The sequence below is a fragment of the Schistocerca cancellata genome, chromosome 5 (genome assembly GCF_023864275.1).
Source record: "Schistocerca cancellata isolate TAMUIC-IGC-003103 chromosome 5, iqSchCanc2.1, whole genome shotgun sequence".
In the NCBI taxonomy this organism is placed as follows: Eukaryota; Metazoa; Arthropoda; class Insecta; order Orthoptera; family Acrididae; genus Schistocerca; species Schistocerca cancellata.
In genome coordinates, this window is record NC_064630.1 from 380331128 (window position 1) to 380353052 (window position 21925).

At 44.4% G+C, this 21925-nt stretch overlaps 1 protein-coding gene across 1 annotated transcript in view; it reads left to right on the top strand.

The window, feature by feature from the left end:
- The window catches only part of LOC126188231 (inhibitory POU protein-like), a 488073-nt gene that overhangs the window by 253464 nt on the left and 212684 nt on the right, over nucleotides 1-21925 (top strand). The window contains exon 2 of the mRNA XM_049929783.1: nucleotides 20902-21015. Coding sequence (XP_049785740.1) covers nucleotides 20902-21015 — 114 coding nt within the window. The remainder of the gene's footprint in view (nucleotides 1-20901; nucleotides 21016-21925) is intronic.

Genomic DNA, 21925 nt, shown 5'->3' on the forward strand with positions numbered 1-21925 from the left:
ATTGCCTATGTCTCTACGTACATAACTTCACAAAACCGAAAAAGCGTTAAAATGCAGTCACCAAAACGTTCAACATAAAATACAGAATAATTGGCTGGCTTGGCTCTGAGCACTATGGGACTTAACTTCTTAGGTCATCAGTCCCCTAGAACTTAGAACTACTTAAACCTAACTAACCTAAGGACATCACACACATCCATGCCGGAGGCAGGATTCGAACCTGCGACCGTAGCAGTCCCACGGTTCCGGACTGCAGCGCCTAGAACCGCATGGCCGCCGCGGCCGGCTACAGAATAATTAACACCACTTAGAGGATCGTAATTTTTGTGATGTGGTTGCCTCCGCTCTGAGGACAGTTCAGCATAACCGCTATTCTATTCCATTTTGTGAATCAAACACGAGGTTGACATCGGTCAACTCTTCGTCATTAATCTTGTCCATACTGCGCGGAAACAAACCCGAGCCAAAAAGGAGCAGCACTGGGTACAAGCTTGAGAAAACTGGGCATTTCTGTCGTCAAAAGCAACTAAAGCGAGTGAATAGAACAAAACTCACACCACATACCGTCAAGATTTGCACTGCTGTGAGCAGATACAAAACTAAATGGAGGTTAGAAATACAAAGAAACGCAATTACTCGATGAACAGCTACCAGATACCACGGGTCTTTTGTACCAAAATACTCAGAAAATATGTCTGAACAAATTCCTGAATTTTATTAGTTAAGTTCGGTTCACTCTGTATGTGGTGTAGCAACAAGTACATTTCCTGTATTAAAAAGGGGGGTGAAGCACCCAAAAAGGGAGGACGAAAAAAAAATGGAATTTCCCCGTAGAGAGAGTATGTGATGTTATTTCAGTGACTGCAAGACCGAGACCACTTAGCAATGTGATATCACTTATCAATATGACATTGCACGCCGTCTGGTCCGGATGCATACACTGATACGGTTGGGAAGGGTGCCATAAAGCCATCGTATCCTCTCCTGAGTCAGGGTGGTCCACAGCGATTGTAAATGGTCCTTGATGTAGTGGATAGTGGTACTGGGACAAAATTGATGTCGAAGTTGGTCCCACACATTTTATATTGGGTATAGATCTGGTGATACTGCAAGACCATCAGTGTACCACAGCATCACGCAAACAGTTCGTTGAGGCACGTGACATTTGTGGACGAGCATTGTTCTGTTGAAAAATGCCACCAGGATGTCGTTACATCAGAATTCAGGGTGTTCGTGATTTACCGTTTTGTCGTCAGACAACTCTGTCACAATAAACCGTGAACTGAATTCATACTATATGGTTCCTCAAACCATGATGCCAGGAGTAAAACCGCTCTGCCTCTCGAAAACAGTGGAGCCTTTCACCAAGTTTCGGCCATACTCGCCAACGATTATCATGCGGGATACACGTAACCACGGTTCGCCGCTAAACAGAATTTGACGCTATTCATCAGCAATCCATGCTTCCCGGTCACACCACCACTCCTGATGCAGTCGTTTCCGTTGTGCTAACGACAGCCTACGTCTGACGTGATATTTCCTTGCTTGTAAGGCTGCTACTAATCTCTGACAATGGCGTGGTATGACGCAGAATGTTGCAACTAGCCCCTTACTTGTTCTCCCACGGCAGGCGCAGATATGAAGGTGCACAGCAGGGCAAAGCTCCCTTGTGGTGGTCACAGGTTGTTTACCGGAACCTTGACGACGACTGTGCTTGCACTGAAGTTTCCTTGCAGTTGAACATCGGGCAATTGTCACTTCCGAAGCCACACTGATGTTGATACTGCACGATTCGACCAGCTAACCTGATGGCGACCCGCAAGGAGGCCCCTTTCAAATTTTGTCAGGTGTACATAACGCTGTCTCACAATGAGTACGCGTCATTTCCGTGTCTTTCAAAGTGATCACTCAACATATAGTGCGTTTCACGCGCGTTATTCACCCAGGCCAGGTAACAACACCAAACACGAACACTATGCACCCTGGTGGCCACTCTACCTTTCGGAGAGAATGTCAGCTGCAGCCATTCATACTCCCCCTACTGGTGTGTAAGCGTACGAAATTACGTTTACATCCGACTACGTCCTCTGGTTGCTTCAGTTTTTTTTTTTTTTTGTCAGACAGTGCAGTGTCCGTAAATCCTAAATAATGGAAAGGGTAAATTTTCGCAACTCGTGACAGCCTAATTGGAAGTATTTTATCGACAAGAGATTGTTTCGCTGTACACGGAGAAACCTTGCGAATTGTTCGCGGAAGATAATTTCAGGTGGTCGTATTGGATAGCGTGCTACAAGATTCATCAAGTACAACCCGTCACATTTCCCATGATATTCTCACTACGAAGAATATAGTGTGGATAGTATCAGTCGAACAGAAAAATTTGCAAGTAATGGCGACAAAAGATTCTGAAGCGATAATTCAGTGCTCTTAACGGACCATGTTAAAATGCATTATTGAGGCTGGAGGTTGTCTCTTTGAACAGCACTACGCGCTAAAGTTGTTGCTACATGGTGCGTCTGTGGAAAAAAATATCTAAATATTCTTGCCTGAGAATTACATTGATATCTTAAAGTACGCAGATAATGCCCCAGTCACCCGCTCGCCTTTGGTCCTGCGGGCCATAGGACACACTGTAGGCCGGCCGGTGTGGCCGAGCGGTTCTAGGCGCTTCAATCTGGAACCGTGCGACCGCTAAGGTCGCTGGTTCGAATCCTGCCTCGGGCATGGATGTGTGTGATGTCCTTAGGTTATTTAGGTTTAAGTAGTTCTAAGTTCTAGGGGACTGATGACCTCAGATGTTAAGTCCCATAGTGCCCAGAGCCAATGGAACCACTTGACACACTGTTGGGCCATAGGACAACGTGTTCCTTTTAAACAATGTTTTCAGTAACATACTCTATCCGACAAGGAAGATGTAACACCTTGGACAAATAATCTGAACAGCCTCAAATGCGTACTATACACCACGGAGGGAGAGACACCGCAGTTAACTCACCGATCCGATATTAGCATTCAGAGGACCTAAAGGAGTATGATGGGACAATTACTGTTCCCTATCTGTCGGATGATCCATAGGACTGTCTGCCAAAAGTGCTGCATCGTAAGGAAAGTCACAATGCTACAAAACAGTAGCGAGATTCAAGAGCTCTTGTTACAGGGACTGTCAACTGACCCACAACAAAAGCAAGCCAGTACATGGTTTTCCTTGCATACCGCTGTAACTCCACAACATAGCCCCGAATCGCCATGCGAGGTAATGTGGCACTGGAGCCCACAATTCCTCGTCCATGATGACTGTTCCTGTTTGGAACTGAAGGCGTTAGGTTCGAAGCCATAATTGACAAGAGAGGACTTCGCAGCAATGGACTTATGGAAAGTCAGTGAAGCAGTTGGGAACCGACTGAAATGAAACGATCATATGGGATTGTTGGTCGGGAGGCCCCATTCGGGGAGTTCAGCCGCCGTATTGGAAGTCCTCTTTAGTTGACGCCACTTCGGCGACTTGCGAGTCAATTATGATGAAAATGATGATGAAGGACATATAACACCCAGTCCCCTGCCGAGAATAGAAGCCGGATCCCCTACGTGGTAGGCGGTAACGCTACCTCTACGCTACGGAGGCGGACTGAGAACCGACTGCCCAAGTGGCAGAGACTGCGTCACTGTGTTGCCAACTGCTGCTCACATTGCTGCTGTAGATGCAGTGCAATGCGCCAGAAACAGACGCTGAACACGATGTTTGTCCCTCTCGGTAGTGCCACGTGGCCGTCCTGAATCTGTTCTTCTTGTGGCTGTACATAATCGTGACAGCCATTGCTAGGAATCATGCAAAGCGACTAATTTTCTTCCAAGCCTTTCTGCAATATCGCAGAAGGAATAAATAGCTTCTCGTAGCGCTATTACACGATCTCGTTCAAACTCAGTGAGTTGTTGATAATGGCGTGTTTGTCGACTTACAGGCACGCTTGTCTAACATCAACTTACTAAGTCCAACCTCAAAGGTAATTAACGCACACGACCGTTACAGCGTCTAATTAAAGCAAACCTGATTTGCATCCTCATAGTTGCGATAGTGGCACTAATGTTACGTGACTAACGCGAAATTTGAATAGACATGTTTCACATACAGGAACACGATAACCGACTTTCGTTTGTCGCACAACTCCTTCTAGGTGTTGCGATTTTTTTTTTTTTTTCGTTCAGTGTCTGTGAGCGACGATGGCTCTAGGTACTTTCAGTGCGGATGCAGCACATCTTCCGAATCCCTGTGGGATTATGGATGGGCCGGCCGGGGTGGCCTAGCGGTTCTAGGCGCTGCAGTCTGGAGCCGAGCGACCGCTACGGTCGCAGGTTCGAATCCTGCCTCGGGCATGGATGTGTGTGATGTCCTTAGGTTAGTTAGGTTTAATTAGTTCTAAGTTCTAGGTGACTGATGACCTTAGAAGTTAAGTCTCATAGTGCTCAGAGCCGTTTGAACCCATTATGGATGGAGACGCTACGTGCGCCTGACAGGTTGAGAATACGAGTTGAACGGGAAGCATTCTTGATGGACGAGGCAGTTAAGGCAACCGTTCTAGAGGAGCGGAACATTCGGGTTCGATTACCGCTCCGGTCAAATTTTCAGCCTACACCATTCATTTATTTAAATGCCTGTAGGCATCTGAAGTACTGATTTCTCTTAACAACAGAGTAAAGTGTTCGCATTTGTTTACTCATTTACAGAACTCTTTAGGTTGTTCCTAATGGCAAAGAGCTTTCTGTAGACCGGAAGTATCTCACACTGGCAAAGATTAACCAGCTTCTAAGCTATACATTTGAAAACCAGTGTTTACCGAGAATTATTTTTGTCGTCTTGGAACTTTGTACCACCAACAAAATATGGAGTACTTTTAACACCATACATATATAAATCAAAGTGTTTGTGGGTGAAGTTGACGACATTTCCAAAGCTGCCCACATCTACACACAGGCTTTTGTGTCTATTGCTGGTCGTTGTTCTCCCGTGGTGCACTGTAGTTGACTGTGTGTTGGTGGCGGTTGAGGTTGTGGAGATGTCTTCAAAATGTGTGTGAAATCTTATGGGACTTAACTGCTAAGGTCATCAGTCCCTAAGCTTACACACTACTTAACCTAAATGATCCTAAGGACAAACACAGACACCCATGACCGAGGGAGGACTCGAACCTCCGACGGGACTGGCCGCACAGTCCATGCATGACTGCAGCACCTGAGACCACGCGGCTAATCCCTCGCGGCGTTGTGGGGATACGGGTGCGTGTATTTGTCGCCTTCACACTGTGGTGCTCACCAGGACGTCTTCTCTTTCATATCAATGTTTTTTTTATAGTTTTCTCGAACTGTTGCGAATATCCTAGAATGTAAACAAATGTTTTCGAATGTTCCAGAATATTTGCGAATGTTTTAGAATTCAACTTGGGAAAAGGCACATATCGCATTCATCTGCACTGTGGTAAAGTCATTGTAAATGATGAGTTGAGCAGTAAATACGGAGGAGCAATTCATCGAAAAAGTGTATCCGCTTATACAGAGAAACAACGTACAAAACAGTGATTTTGTGAGCCTACAATTTCAACAACAACGAAAAATACTAAGTTCTACAAGAAAACTAGCAAATGCAGAATATGTCACTAGATGAAGAAAAAATATTTAATCTGGTGAACCGAGAAGAAAGTGTAACCTTCTCAACAGAATTCCTAAATTCGGTCAATGTTCCCAGTATGCTCGCGCGGAAACATTTCCAAACAACATCACAGAAACAGAAATATTAACCGGGAAAGGAAAAGGCAGGTCAGTATGCATACCACGAATACCAGTTCTTTCAGCTACCTTACCATCAGCCACAAAAGGCTGCAAGTTTCTGGTGAGATTAGCCTAAAGCATGACTATAAAAAAGCCAAGAGCAGATATTCCATTAAATCGGAATTAAATTAAAAGACTCAAGCACCGACAGCTACAGGCAATTCGTTCGCTTTTTGGACAACATCAAAACTTATTCGGTTTCGCATTCGAAATCGAAACACCAAAAATATTTTTAGTAAGTTAGACCAGGTGCAAATGATATGATCAATTGCACATTTTTTGGAAACTCACAAAATAAAAGTGAAATAAAGAACAAGAAAAGCGAGTCCTTTTCAAATAGCAAGGTGTAATTGTTAAGGTAACTCAAGAAGTATCAATAATTCGCTCATTTTCATAAGTGGTCTCGATATTTCTTGATACCCTTGAGCTGCGTAATTTCTTAACTTTTGTCACTTTAAAAGAAATGTATGGAAATATTAATGTGCGCGAAGGTTTGTGTTACTGTAGTGGAAACATTCGCACAGTTTACGAACATACCGTGACACAAGAGCGCAAGTGAAATTAATGTTCACGCCACCAGTCCATGGTGGTAACTCGTGAAAGATTTTTTTCGACGCGAGCTGGCTTCACGGATGCACGGCAGTCGTCCAAACACTGCCGGCGCGGGGATTTCGCGCGATCTCGTCCCCGGCAGACGTCGACGTTAATTGAGTCATGAAATCCCCGCAGGTGTTGTGCCCGCCCAGGGGGTTTGCGCACCTCCCCACTTTACACTCCAGAAATGGATGTCAATTTTTACTCGGCTTATAAAGAAGACGGGCGTTCATTATAAATTAATAGTTAATTAACGGGTGGCCGGGAAGGGTTGTCCGGGTAGAGGGGGCGCCGCCACTCACCCCTAACTCTCCCGGCGCGTCCCTCATTCTCAACTTGGCACAGCCTCGGCGTTTTCTCTCCTAAGGTGCTGGTAGCTCTCGCTACACAGCTCGGGGGAAACCATCTCCACTCATACGGGCCTCAATACCTCACTTCCCTAATTCTTGGTTAAGTTCGTTTACTTGCTGAAAACTATCCGGTTCACTTGGTCTTCTCCCATTTTTTTTATCACTAGGGAAAAAAGGGTTCAACATATAAGGCATTCAAAGTGCATTCTTATAAACTAAATTTGGTGTTTTTCTTTCGAGTACAAAGACAAATACGTTTCATAGTTAACCAAACGGCTGTCTATGCAAGGAACACGATTCTTTAAAACTTTCGGTCCATTAACGGAAGGTTTGCCTTTGTACTTTATTGATATTCCTACTGCACGCTTATGTTATCGGAACTTGGAGCTTTTCATGGCCAATAAAACGTCGGTTGAGACGAGTGCAATTCAATTTATGCTTAAAGACTTACCTTCTCCTTTCCATGTTAATAGCCAGCCGTTCTATCCGAGTGGTTCTAGGCCCTTCAGTCCGGAACCGCGCTGCTGCTACGGTTGCAGGCTCGAATCCTGCCTCGGGCATGGATGTGTGTGATGTCCTTAGGTTAGTTAGGTTTAAGCAGTTCTAAGTTCTAGGCGACTGATGACCTCAGATGTTAAGTCCCATAGTGCTTAGAGCCATTTGAACCATTTACTGGGTTAATATTTCCAGTTCCATGATTTTGTTTCGGAGCCTTTTTGCAATGGCATGCAGGGTGCATTGAGCAAATTTTGGACTCTATTTGGATGCTGAAAATTTCATCTTGATTTATCATTGTATCAATGGAATAGATTTTTTACCCTTCGTGTCATTTTCTGTGTTCCCTGATTTTTTTTTCGAACTCTCAGCTATAGCAGCTACCACAGTGGAACCACTTTGGTGCAAAACGGGACGGGGGAACCTAGGGACGCACCACACAAGAGAAGTTCACCCACAAACTCTTTGCATGCAGGTGTTAGGGCTGTAAGTGCAGACTGGTGTTAGGGCTATAAGTGCAGACTTTTTTGTGACTGAGGACAGTGTACGGAACAACATTACATCACTTCATTTGCAGCCTAATAATTATAGCTATTAGGAGTAGTATTTTCCAACGGCCTTGCCACAGTGGTTAACACTGGTTCCCGTCGGATCACCGAAGTCAAGTGCTGTCGGTCTGGGCTAGCACTTGGATGGGTGACCATCCGGTCTACCGAGCGCTGTTGGCAAGCGGGATGCACTAAGCCTTTGTGAGGCAAACTGAGGAGCTACTTGATAGAGAAGTAGCGGCTCCGGTCTCGGAAACTGACATACGGCTGGGAGAGAGGTGTGCTGACCATATGCCCCTCCATATCCGCATCCAGTGACGCCTATGGGCTAAGGATGACACGCCGGCCAGTCGGTACCGTTGGGCCTTGATGACCTGATCGGGAGGAGTGAAGAGTAGATGTGCCGAGAACAAGCCATTAATGCTTATTTTCCCCTGAGCAGCATGGCAGATGGTGAAATGTGGACGTGTGGATGCAAAAAGGTAGTCTATATTGACAGGCGTAGTCCACTTAGTGGCACAGCCACGAGCATGCAGCAAAGATCAGGTAGTAAATTATGTGACGTGTTTGTGGGAAGACTAACACACTGAAGTAGGTACACATTAAGGCACCAATGATCACAGTATCTATACCGTTTATATATTGATTCACTTTTATTTTGTTTATTTTCTGTTCGTTTATTTTATTTCATTTGTTTGTTTTTATTTTATTTCATTTGTTTGTGTTTATTTTATTTCATTTGCTTCTTTTGTTTATAGGGTTTACAGACGACTCGAAGACGATGTCATATGAGATGGTGTTGCTTTGTCTCCAGTGAAGATGAGAGAAGGAACAGAGTGAGATTGCTGGAACAACCTTTGCTGAATTAACCTTTAGAATTATGAGGAAGCATGATATTCTAAGGCAGAATACATCAGTCTCTAAACTGATCTGACGTTATCCTCCTTTATCCATATGTCGCTGTGCTCTATCTTTTGTCATCTATTACACTGATTTTCGTCTATTTGCTGCGGCCGCGCGGTCTTGGGCGTCTTGTGACGGTGCGCGCGGCACTCCACGTCGGAGGTTCGAGTCCTCCCTCGGGCATGGGTGTGTGTGTTGTACTTAGCGTAAGCTAGTTTAAGTTACAGTAAGTAGTGTGTAACTTAGGGACCGATGACCTCAGCAGTTTGGTCCCATAGGAATCTACACACATTTGAATATTTATTTATCTGGTGCGGTTTCCTCCCGCTGCTTCTCCCTTCTGAATAGGGTTGAATAGTCTTGAATCCCTTGGTACGTCTCTCACTAAATTACTGTCGTAATAAATTCCCTCAGCATTCCTGCTTCACCTGTTCTGTCGTAGCTCATCTTCATTTTGCATTACATGTATAACATCACTCCGCAGCACCGCATTTTAAACGAGTGTTTACGGTGAAGCATTGAAATATGACGGGTAGCTGTTCAAATTCAAGTCTTGCGTTTCAGATCCAGGCTATCCATCTCTCAAGGAAAATGCCGATGTGGTTATTTTAAAAAAGAAATATTCCCCATCCTTTCCTTAACCTTGCTTGCGTTTTCGTCTCAAATGAACGCGTCGTCGACGGGATATAAAATTCTAATCGTTCATTTTCTTTCTTTCAGTCGTTCGACCTACCTTTTCGTCGGTATCCCCATGCTTTACATAGCTCCGTTTGGTACTTGACAGCTAACTTTGGTCAATGATAGTTTTCCTTTCGTAAATATTTTTCTGCAGCATCGTTACGTTTAATTATAGTACTGTCATTCGCAACAAAGATGTTCAATTGATCTCGTAGTGTGCCATTTCTGTTGTCTTATAGTCGCGCTCATACCCTTACCATTCTGCAAAGTACAATTTCAGTGTTGTACACTCTAGTTCTGCCATGGTCTTTCTTTCTCCAATGTCCGTCACTAGACAAAACTGTGGTTACTCAAATGTTTTACAATTTTTTTTGTATCTTTAACGTGAGTGTTGTTTCGCAAATTTTTGTTAATTTTTTGTCAGTTTACCCCTTCTCTTATACTTTTGATTTCTTATTCTGTTTGGTAAGGCAGGCTGCTTGAAATCGCGACCCATTGCAGAATACGAATCTATTTATACAGTTCCTGGAAAATTAGGATTGGGGTGAAAGTTGCCAGTTGGTAATGCTTGGCTGGGAATTCCACGTCTTGCATTTGCCATATAACCAAGGGAAATACCCTGAAAACCACAGTTATGCTGAGACGCTACTCTTCCAGTGAAAAATAGCTTAGCCAAATATTTGTGTAGGTACCTTCCGAGTGGGCTAAAGTACGAAGCTGATTTGCCTTGCATCTAGTGAAGCGTATCTGCCTCTTCAGTGACATTTCTTATGGTAATTACGTTAAATAAATGAACACAAAAGAGAGAGAGAGAGAGAGAGAGAGAGAGAGAGAGAGAGAGAAGACAGGGAGCAGGGGGACAGACGCTGTTCCTGTCTGTATGGAAGAGAATTTTGGAAGCTGCAAGAAACTGGGGCAGAAAATTACCTCAGAAAACTTGCACTTGCATTGGTATTTTACTTAAACCGATGTACAATTGATAAGCTTAAAAATACTATTAGGATAGGAACTGCAAATGTTTATTTGTAGACAGAGTGAACCCGACCCCACCGACAAAATATCAGACGTTGACATTAGCTAGAACTTCCTGGCTGAGAGACCGTCGTCAATCTGTAAGACTTTCTCTTCCTGACGTTTCGTTGCCACCTGCGGGCAACATAAGCCGAGGTGAGTCAACGACTGGCTGCCAGGCCGTGTCGGTCACGTTTATACAGAGCGCATAGAAGGCACCACCATGCCATATCATTTCCGAACGGCTTCTGAGAAAAATGGATACGCTGACAACTTCTTTTCTTCAGAAACGCATTTCTTCCCGTTTTCCATCTACATGTTATATCCTCTCCACTTCGGCCACCATGTGATTTTACTGCCTAATATCAAAATTCATCTATTTTACTTGTCTCGTTTCCTAATCTAATTCCCTCAGCATCACGTGATTTAATGTCCGCCCCTGGTAGCCGAGTGGTCTGCCGGCCGATGTGGCCGAGCGGTTCTAGGCGCTTCAATCCGGAACCGCGCTGCTGCTACGGGCGCAGGTTCGAATCCCGCCTCGGGTATGGATGTGTGTGATGTCCTTAGGTTAGTTAGGTTTAAGTAGTTCTAAGCCTAGGGGACTGATGGCCTCAGATGTTAAGTCCCATAGTGCTTAGAGCAGGGCTTAACAACTGGCCGGTTTTGATTGCGAGTACTCGCGTCTGCTCAGGCACGTGCTCGCGAGCAGGTGCAAGGTCGCGGAGTCGGAAGGGAGGGGAGGGAAGGGAAATGCGCGCGCACGTTTGAATGTGATCTCGCGTTCTTAGCAGATTTAACTAGCCATCTGAATGCTTTGAACATTTTACTACAAGGTAAAGATCTGCTAATTACTCATTTCATAGATCGAATACGAGCTTTTGAAATGAAATTGACACTTTGGGTGAGTCAGCTGGAAACAGGAAACCTAGCTCATTTTCCTAAATTATCATCCATGCAAGATGTTCACAAAGACTGTGAACGTTATTCACATAGTTTAGTTGATCAGCGCTTTCAAGATCTAACAGCACTAGACAGTGATTTTGATCTGTTCTTTCCATATTCAGCGAATATTTAAGAGATTCGTCCTGAGCTGCAGCAAGAAATTATTGACCTGCAGTGTGACAGAGAATACAGAGACAAATTTCAGAACAAGAAAAACATTTCGGAATTCCACAGACACTTCTCTCAGGATAGATTTCCTCGCTTGCACAAACTGGCGGCTACAATAATATCAATGTTCGGCTCCACGTATGTTTGTGAACAACTGTTCTGTGCAATGAAATGTTACAAGACGCGCCTGAGAAACGCATTGTCTGATCGAAATTTAAACTGCACGCTGCGCCTAAAATGCATAAGAACGATTACTCCGAACACAGACGCAATTGTAAAGGGCAAAAACTGCAAGATAACCGAGAATCCCACACTTCAGTGACACCTTTTATTGCGTAACAGTTCACAAATTAATGCGAATGTACAGGCATACACTAAGCTAATAAAATTATGTGGCATGTGTACATTCTCCTTTATTTGTTTCATTTGTCGCAGTAATAATTCGTGAGTGATATCCCTGCAGGTGGCCGCGGATTTACATTGACTGGCGGCAGCTGTTGTGTTCCCCACGTGACTTTCCCCACTCTCCGCTCTGGTCCGGTAGTGGGGGTAGCGTGCTCGCGCTGCTCCGTGCTCGCGCCTCGCTGCTCACAGCTTGCTCCGGGAGCACGTATGTTGTGAAGCCCTGGCTTAGAGCTATTTGAACCAATTAAAAGGCCGGCACGGTAGGTCAGCCTGTTCGGTCAGAGGGCTGCTTGCCCTCTGCAATAAAAAAAAACTGAGTAAAGGAAACTACGATAAACCTGAACGAATGTCTTGTGTCGTCCGCCCAGACCAAACGCAACGAACTATATCGAAAAAAGAAAAAAGAAGTGGTCAGCACGACATAATGTCAATCCTAAGGGCCCGGGTTCGATTCCCGGCTGAGTCGGAGATTTTATCCGCTCAGGGACTGGGTGTTGTGTTGTGCTAATCATCATCATTTCATCCCTATCGACCCACAATAGCCGAAGTGGCGTCAAATCGAAAGACTCGCACCCGGCGAACGGTCTACCCGGCGGGAGGCCCTAGTCATACGACATTTATTTACCTGATTTAGTTCGACTACATTCCATTATCCTTGTTTTCCTTTTGTTGATGTTCATTTGATATCCCCCTTTCAAGAAACTCTTCATACCATTCAATTGCTCATTCAAGTACTTTTCTGCCTCTGACATAATTAGAAAGTAATCGGAAAACATCAAAGTTTTTGTTTCTTCTCCCTGAACTTTAATTTCATCTCGAAATCTTTCTTTAGCTTCCTTTACTGCTTGCTCAACGAACAGATTGCGTAACATCGGTGTTAGGCTACAACACTGTCTCTCTCTCTCTCTCTCTCTCTCTCTCTCTCTCTCTCTCTCTTCTCAGTCACTGCTTCCTTTTTATGCCCCTCAAATCTTATAAGTGCCACTTGGTTTCTGTACAAGTTGTAAATAGCCTTTCGCTCCCTGTATTTTACCACGGCTACCTTCAGAATTTCGAAGAGAGTATTCTAGTCAACAATGTAAAACGCTAGATATTATTGTCTGTGATTCTACTAAACCGCAGATTTAGTATTAACTTAGTATACACTCTATTTTTTGCTTGTCATGGTGTTATTGGCGTTGGTTTGCAATGTTGTCGGATGTGAACATTTGTAGAACATTGAAGAAAAAGAGTTCTCGATCTTTCTAGTGTCTTTTCCTTGTACAGAATTTGACGATCTGCGTAAAGGGACAGTTGAAACGCTTTACACGTTATAAACATACTGTATCTGCATATTAAGTTACGTGCTCGAAACCCGTCGTCAGTTTCCACAAGACATCCCCTGCTGCAGTACTTCATATCAACAGTAATAATAATTCATTTTTAAAAGATAGAGCGATTGTAGTAAACTGTAGAGAACCCGGTGAGGTCATTCTAAACCTGTTTTCGCCTCTACTTCATGTGTCGATACGTTAGCATTAAGATTTTTTTTTTTTTAGGTGTAACGCGGGATAGAATTATGAAATACCAGGGTGTGAAAGGTGTTGGGCCCTTCTGAAACTGTATGAGGTGCAACCCAGTGCGACATGCAGCCATAGGGACATGATTTATGCAGACCACTTGCCATGGGCACACGATTACGTGCCACACCAGGGAGACCTGAACTACTTTGGTTCAGTGCCAGATCGTTAAATGCTGGTACTACCGATTAGTTTGATGGTGTTTTGAAAGGTTTCCCCCATCGATATTCGTACTAATAGTATAAACAGATGTACTTTGGATATACTAATGAAATATGCTTCCCTTTAAAGTAATAGACCTTCAAAAAATACTGACTGGATATACAACGAAGGCTTTCACAACCGGATGTCTTAGCTGCTGGCGAGTCTTCCAGGTTGTATGGTCGTGCTCCATGAAAGCATTCCATTTCCCAACGCTCCGGTCAGAGCTTCATTGGACGTCTGCCCAGGTGCTCTTGGATCCGCTGACACGTGCTAACTGAATCATCAGACGTTGCAGGGCGCTATAAATAGTACGGAAGAGGCCCACGGTAGTTTTGCACGTGATCGGTAGAGATAATCCTCGTCAGAGATAAAACATGTTTTCGCCGGTAATTTATCTGTGGATCCAGATGCATTAAGAAATGTCATATTTTATTTTTTTGGAAAACATTATGAAATACTATGGTTCAAAAGACGTTGAGACTTTTTGGAATTGTATAGGCGTAACAGAGCCCGACTTGCAGCCATATAGCCATAATTTATGCGGACTAGTTAACTACTTAAATGTCGGTTACCACCCGTCAAAGATAAAATCCATCGATGCTCTTGAGCTACTGTCAATACATCACTAAGTTTAATGGCCTCTTCTTTTCTGTTGACTTTATCGCCATGTTTATATATTTCGATGGCTCCACTTGCCGTCTTGGTAAAATAGAAAAATCAGTTCTAGCTGGGAATGCTCTTACATCATGGTATCACGAAGTGAAGATTTCGAAACCAAAATTTTATCCATGATAATGAATTACTGTTCATAGCTATAAGGAGAAGCCATCGAAATTTGTGAACATTGGAACAATTTTAACAGAAAGGAAGAGGCCTTGAAACTTAGTGATATTGGACAGTTGCTTTACAGAATCGATAGATTTTGTCTCTGATAAGCGATAACCAATATCTGAGTTTTCTCTCGGAAAAGAATTATTTCTGCCGACATGTAACCCTCTATAACGCATATATTTTTCACAGTATGTATGTCACTCTAAGACGTCCAACCTGTCAGTCGGCTAGACTCACCAGGACCTCTGGACAAAGCGTTAACAACGGAAAAGTTTCGAGAAGTACGGCCAAGAACCTGGAAGACTCAAAGACTGGATAGCTTTGAAACATTGAAGATACAGCAAAGTAGTGTACTTCTTGCAAAGTTCATTTATTGGGGCATGACACGTTTTCAAACTAAAGAAAGCAATAAAAAAGACACTTTTTGAATCTGCGTACCCCTACGGATGTAGAAGCGTCTCACTCTGACGCTTTTGGCCGTACCAGAGCGCGGTCGCCACAAGGACGCCGCGCCGTCAGCTGTTACCGAGAGGCAAAGGCGTCCCGGGGGGCGAGCGGCGGCGTAGGCGGGCGGTTTTTTGCCGCAGCGTGACAGGTCGGCGCATCGAGAGGCAAATCTGGCGCGCCTAACGTGACAGGCGCGCCTCCGCCTGTCTCCACTTAGCGAGTGATCATGGCCGACTACGGCGCGCACGCAGCGCGATCGATGCGCTGCGTGCGGCAGCGGCAGCGGCGGCGGACAGAGCGCGGGGCGCGCCCCCATTGGCGGACGCGGCGCCGGGTCACGCCCCCACCCCCCACCCCTCCGGCTCGCGGCGCTGCTCGGGCGCCACGCGCGCCCGTAAGACGGGCTCACCGCAAACGTTTGTCGGCCGCGGCTGGGCCAGCACGGACGATTAAGACGGCGCTCAGGCCGCGGTGGGAGGGACCGCCGGCTATCGACCGGCCGGCACGCCTACGCTGGCCACGGCGCTTCCTTTCCTCGCTTAAAGCTGCGGCCGCAGCACAACCAGCGGGGCCCTTACCTATCCTACTGACCACTCCCTTCCCCGTAGACACTTACTTCCCCTGTCCGGGCAAGATCTAAACTCACTTCTTCCAAAACTTTGCACCTTTAATAGCCTTGCCAGGCCATAAAAACAGATGTAATGCAAGCAATTCCATGTTGGATAAACGAGCAGACGTTTAATCTCCTGTGTTTCTCTGCATTCGGGCTTGTCGTCTTCAGAGTTGCCCCATTTAACCACTGTTGCTTTACATTTTGCGACTCTTGTTCGTAATCTATTCAATGCCCTCTGTGTACTACACTACAATGAGGGGACAAAAGTCATGGTATAGCGATAATCACATACACAGATGGCAGTAATATCGCGTACACAAGATATAAAAGAATATTGTGCTGCCGGAGCTGTCATTTTTGATGAGGTGAATTTTGTGAAAAGGCTTCCGATGTGACTACGGACACACGAGGGAAATTAACAGACTTTGAAAGCGGGATCGTAGTTGGAACTAGACACATGGGACATTTCATTTCGGAAATCGTTAGCCAACTCAATGTCAAAAGTGCGATGGAAATAGTGGCTGTTCGCTCGATAGGAGACGAGAGCCCTTGGAATGCTGAACACAATGAATTGAATCCATTCTTATAAATGTTTATCAAGACACCTTGCGACCCCTGGAGTCGTTGTGAAACCATAGCAGTGAGGGAACTCCGAGGGTATTTCGAAAACTGTAGGGTCTTTCATATATTACACAATTTAAAAAAATGCAATAATGAAGTCAAGAAAGCATCGAAATAAAATATTCATTTTTTTTTCTTTCCATCTACATACACTCCCATTTAAGTGCGGATCAGGTATGCATCCACCTCCTTGCCTCTGCAGGCAATTGCTCGATCTATGGAGTTCGCGATGACGCTTTCACACACGTCTCTGTTGATGTCGTTGATGACACGATCAATTTCTTCTTTAAGTTGGAGAACTGTTCGTGGTTTGTTGTTGTAGACCTCGGACTTCACAGAAGACCGTAATAACAAGTCACAATGACTAAGGTCACAAGATCTGGAGGACCATTCCCAACCGCCAAGAAGTGAGATTGCAGACTCAGGGAATTTTGTGTGCAGCACGGTTATTGTCTTTCGGGATGTGTGTCACGTAGCCCCGTCCAGCTGAAGCCACATATTAGCTGTAGCCACTTCGTCCAGAGCAGGCCAGAAAATGTTACTGATCATTCCAAGACAACGCTCACCGTTAACTGTTACTGTATTACCATCGAAATCTTCAAAAAAGACGGTGCCGACCATACCATCTGCCCATAATCCATACCAAACGGTGGTTCGCAGTGAATGCATGTGGCTCACTTGGATCACCCCAAATACGACAGTTCTGTCGGTTAACGAACTCACACAGATGAAAATATGCTTCGTCAGTGAAGATTTTTTTTGAAAATTGTTGTCCTCTCCTTGTTTTGTGAGAATCAACTTGGCGAAATTTCTCCGTTTCTGATTATCGGTGGGTTTAAGATATTGCGTCAACTAATTCTTGTAGGGGTGCCTATGAAGATCCTTTTTCAATATTCTTTGCAATGAGATTGTCAAAATTTCCATTTGTCGAGAACAGCACTGAAGGGACTTGTGAAGGCTCACAGCCACCCTATCCTGCACGAATACAATGTTTTGTTCCGAATGAAATGTACGGTTCCTTCCGGGAGATCTTATGGTTGCAACGGACCCCGTTTCCTCGAATTTCCTTATCAACTGCTGTTGGTGCTGTAGCGGCATTACTAGCCTACATCCGAAGATCCCGCGAAGTCTACGAACAGTCTCTGCATAGCACTCGCCGGTTCTATAACAGATTTTCGCAGTAATAACACGCTCCGTTTTTGTGAACCGCTGAAATCCTGAAATAGACAAACAACGATTGATCAAGTAATCGGAATGACGTCGACAATTAATAAATACAGTGCTGTAAACTTGAAAACAAAATTTTACCACTTTGTTTAAAAGCTGTGTAACATACGAAAGATCCTGTGTAATGGAAGTCTCGCGGCAGCTGCCAAATGCCGGACGCAACCATGTTCAACCGTCCTTCGAAATGTTTGTCACGAAGCCTTGCGATCCCTGCAGTTGTTATGGAACTACAGTCGCTCTGGGAAATCCGAGACTATTTTGCAAACCAAGAATGGAGATACGTTGGCAACTGCCAAGTCTTACCTTCCTGTTGACTGCAGGGGCGGTGGTAAGGGGCTATAACCCCCCCCTCCCCCCCTATTCACCACTCCTCCCCAAATGGAGTTTCATATTACACTGGATAAAATGACCAGAAATCAGCGAATATACTACTTCAACAGATTCACTCATTTTTTTAATAATTATGTAGCAATATAGGTTGCAATGTATTTCAAATACATTTTAACAAAAGAATAAGAGCGGCAAATAGCTTACTATCTAAACCAATAAACATCATTTAACTTAAAATGGGTGTCTTATTATTTATTAATATACATTGGATGTACCACTTACGATAATCAAGAAAGCCACATATACCGGGCATGCTCACCAACACTTAAATTGCTGACCCCAGACAAAACCTTCGAAATCGCCGGACATTTGGGTCAAATCGTATTATTTTTCAGGGCACACACATTCTGTAGAAACGTTTTTACCCTGAACTCCAAAACAATTACCAAAAACTACTTTAAGCAACACCAAATTTTACCAGTTTTTCGCTGGAGGACCCCACCTCTCCTTTTGTTACGCGATATTGCATCCCCCCCTCTTGACAGACTTCTAGACTCGCTCCTGGTTGACTGTAACAGCTGTGGCTCCCAGGGCACAGTTATAGCCAACCGGGAAATTCATCTGGGAAGAGTAAGAAAGGTAGTGTGGTAGCAGGAAACTGACGAATGAGAGTTCGTTGGCGTGGTTGCCAATCAAAAGAAGGCAGAGGCCATGATTTGTGTATCGGGGTACTGGAACGGAAAAAGCATTGACTGCGGTGGTGTTGGTCCGGAGTCGGGACCGGCAGTACAAATTTGAAGTGGTAATAGCAGCTAGAGGAACTGGAAACAGAGCGAAGAAATAGGGTGGTAGATTCGCCTTGGACCGGTGGAGAACGGAGAGTCGCGGCACTCACTGTCAAAGATAAAGCACCGTAGTAAACTTTCTGTGGGTGGGAGCAGGTAATTATAATCGGTGAAAGACTGGAGGACAGGTGTATGGTGGCTTTTACTAGCTGTCAGAAAGGACTAGAAGTGTCTGAGGGTGTTACAGAGGCCTTACGGTTTATTATTATACAGAAGGAGACTTTACTAGACAGTATAAATCATACACTAAATCAAACCTTACTTGTAAAAGTGTAAAAAGACGGAAACGTTTATTAAAGGATGTGAGTAAACCCCGTTTCACTTGTAATAGTTGGTCTCTTCACCTGTAAGTGTTTTAGATCCCACGTACGCTCGTTTCACTTTCAGTATCCATCAGAATCTTTTTACGATGACAGACTACGTTTATATATAGCTTTCAGTTTTTCTGCATTGGTTGCCCTACGATTCGACGAACGGACGCTGGATGTTTACAATAATCCCACTTGTCTCACAGTGTGAAACTTTTCTAGTGAAGCTGTCGACCCAGATCAATTGGGTATCGGTGTTGGGGGATTTTGTATTAAAGGCTGCCGAGAGCAGTTAACTTGATTGAACAGAAGACTTACGGGTGATACACTGCACTGCGCCACAGGCAGCACAGACTGGGAGATTTTCTCGCCGGAGTAGGAAGCCTTGGAGACTGCCGTCTTCAGATGCGGGCCAGGGTGAGGTTATATGGGAATCCCTGGACGGAAGGCGACCTTCTTTTAGAGAAAAGGTAGGGAGAAAATTTAGAGAACCGGCATTTGAAGCTGACTGCAGAACGATTCTACTGCCGCCAATCTACATTTCGCGAAAGAACCACAAAGATAAGATACGAGTAATCAGGGCTTATACGGAGGCATACAGACAGTCGTTTTCGTCTCGCTCTATTTGCGAGTGGAACGGAAAAGGAAATGACACGTAGTGGTACAGGGTACCCTCCGCCACGCACCGTACGGTGGCTTGCTGAGCATCTATGTAGATGTAGATGTAGATGTAGATGTTGAAGATTGCTGTTCGAGAGGAGTAGCCTCTCTTTCTTCTGCTCCACACATAACAACAAGGCGCTGAAATGCCAAAGACCTCATCACAGTCACCATTTTAATATCCCTACACACTTCATGCTTCGTGGCTCTTTGGAGGAAGGCAATGGTAAACCATCTGCACTGGGACACTGTCCGGAAGAGTGCCAGCAGGATCAGCTATTTTTTCAGTACTCTGTGTGAGTCTGAAAATGACGACGGCGATCTCATCAGTTTTTGGTGAAGTACTGGATGTTGACATCACTTCACTCAAATAATGTTTAGAATTAGACGTTGTCTACATCTAGCTTTAAATGATTACTCTGCACTTCACACGTAAGTTCCTGGAAGAGGGTCATTTAGAGAAGTACCGTAACTATGAAATTTTAACAACGAACGTTTTCGTACTCTACATATTGTTGTATTGCCAGAAATTGTTTGTGACAACACAGTGTCTCTTAGGTGGCCACTTTTGAACAGTGGGTTGGCAGGTTCAGAAAATTTGGGTAATTGCCGTTTAACTGATAGGCACTCACAGGTCGTCAGCTGCATATCTTAATTTGTAATAGCATGTGGAGGACAGCACAGTTCTCTGCTTCTTGACACCTGTTTTGCTCTACAAGCCGCAGCGAAGATCGGGATGTTCTACTTATAATGTGGATAAACTTCCAATGACCTCGAGTCTGCTAGCATAGCAACGGCCAACTGAGGGGAATGCTAGCAGACTTGCATGAGTTTCAGACAACGTGTTCCCCACCTCTAAATGAAGCAATGTGGCTGCACAGTTGTAACTACTGCAGCGATGGTGGACTGTTTTGAGTTTGCATGCTCCGTATTGATTATTCTATATGTCAGCCAATAACGTAACTGCTGTTGGTCCCTCACAAGTGTCATCTACTGGGGGGCCATGGAGAACAATGTTTGAATCTGTTAAATGAGTCATATACAGATCAAATTTTCTTGAGATTCCAGGTGTTACAAGAGGTTAGATATCCGCGAGTTTCAGACTAATGTTACTCGGCCTTTGCCAAGTAGTGGCTCAAAGACTCTTGTCCGGAAACTAGAGGGTATTTAACCACTTGACAAGGCTGGAATCTCGAAAAAGTTTTAATAGTGTATACCGTCGTGAGACCATGCATGCGTATACGAGTCGTTTGCAGTGTATCTTACCTCTGTATGTCTGCTTGAGCTGGGTAGGCGGCCGGCACGAAGTACTAAATGCAGGTCCCGTTTCTCTTGTTGGCAGCACTACATGCGGGAGGTGCAGCCAGCTACCTCAGCCCCCCACAACATTGCCGTCTGGGATGGAGCCCGGTTCGTCCACGCCTCTCTACATCCCTCCGATAACGGCAAAGAAAAAGTGCGTCAATACCAGTTGCTATTCAGTTCTTTCCTATTTTTATTAACTATCCAATAATTATCACTTTTTCGGTAAATAGATTAGAACTTTAAATCCCATATATCGGGAGCCCCGCCTAGAAGTAGTAGGGCTCCTTTTCTATGACGTCTCAGACGATATTTTCCGTTTCTTTTATCACTTATCATTTATAGGCGAAGAAAGCACAAACAAAACTTTGTGATCGGGCGCATCAGCGAATGTCCTCGTATATGTTCTTATTATCAACAATATTTTCTCTAAATTGTTGCGTCGTATCGCTAGATCAGTCTCAAAGTAATTAGCCATATGCAGGTGCACTGACTTCACTGTCCCATTACAAATAAGTGATTATGAATATGGAGACATTAAATCACCTGGATAAAAACCAAAGGCGAAATAAGATAATTCAAAATAATCTCGGTCTGCTCGTCCACGAGACACAGAACGCGGCAGACACCGATCTCTAGGTCGATGCCGTGTTCCTAGACTTTTAGAAGGCGTTCCATAAAATTCCGAACACCCACCTAATGAACAAAATACGATAGCATGGAATATCAAAACAGCGGTGTGACTGGATTCAAAAGTTTCCACCAAATAGAACACAGCTTGCATTCCAACGGAGAGAAACCTTCAGACGTATAAGTCGCCTAGGCAGAACCCTAAGAGAGCGTTAATGGAACATTAATTTTTTGTATCCACACACCGTATAAAATGGATGTATGAGGTGTGTATTTATGTATGTTACACATCTTCTTCTAAATCACTGGACTGATTTCAACCAAACCTATTACACACATCGCTTACTGTCAAGCAACAATCGCTGTCGGAGTAATAACCACTTACTAGTCATAGTTCAAGAGATGTGACGTCATAAACACGGAGATGTGTGAAA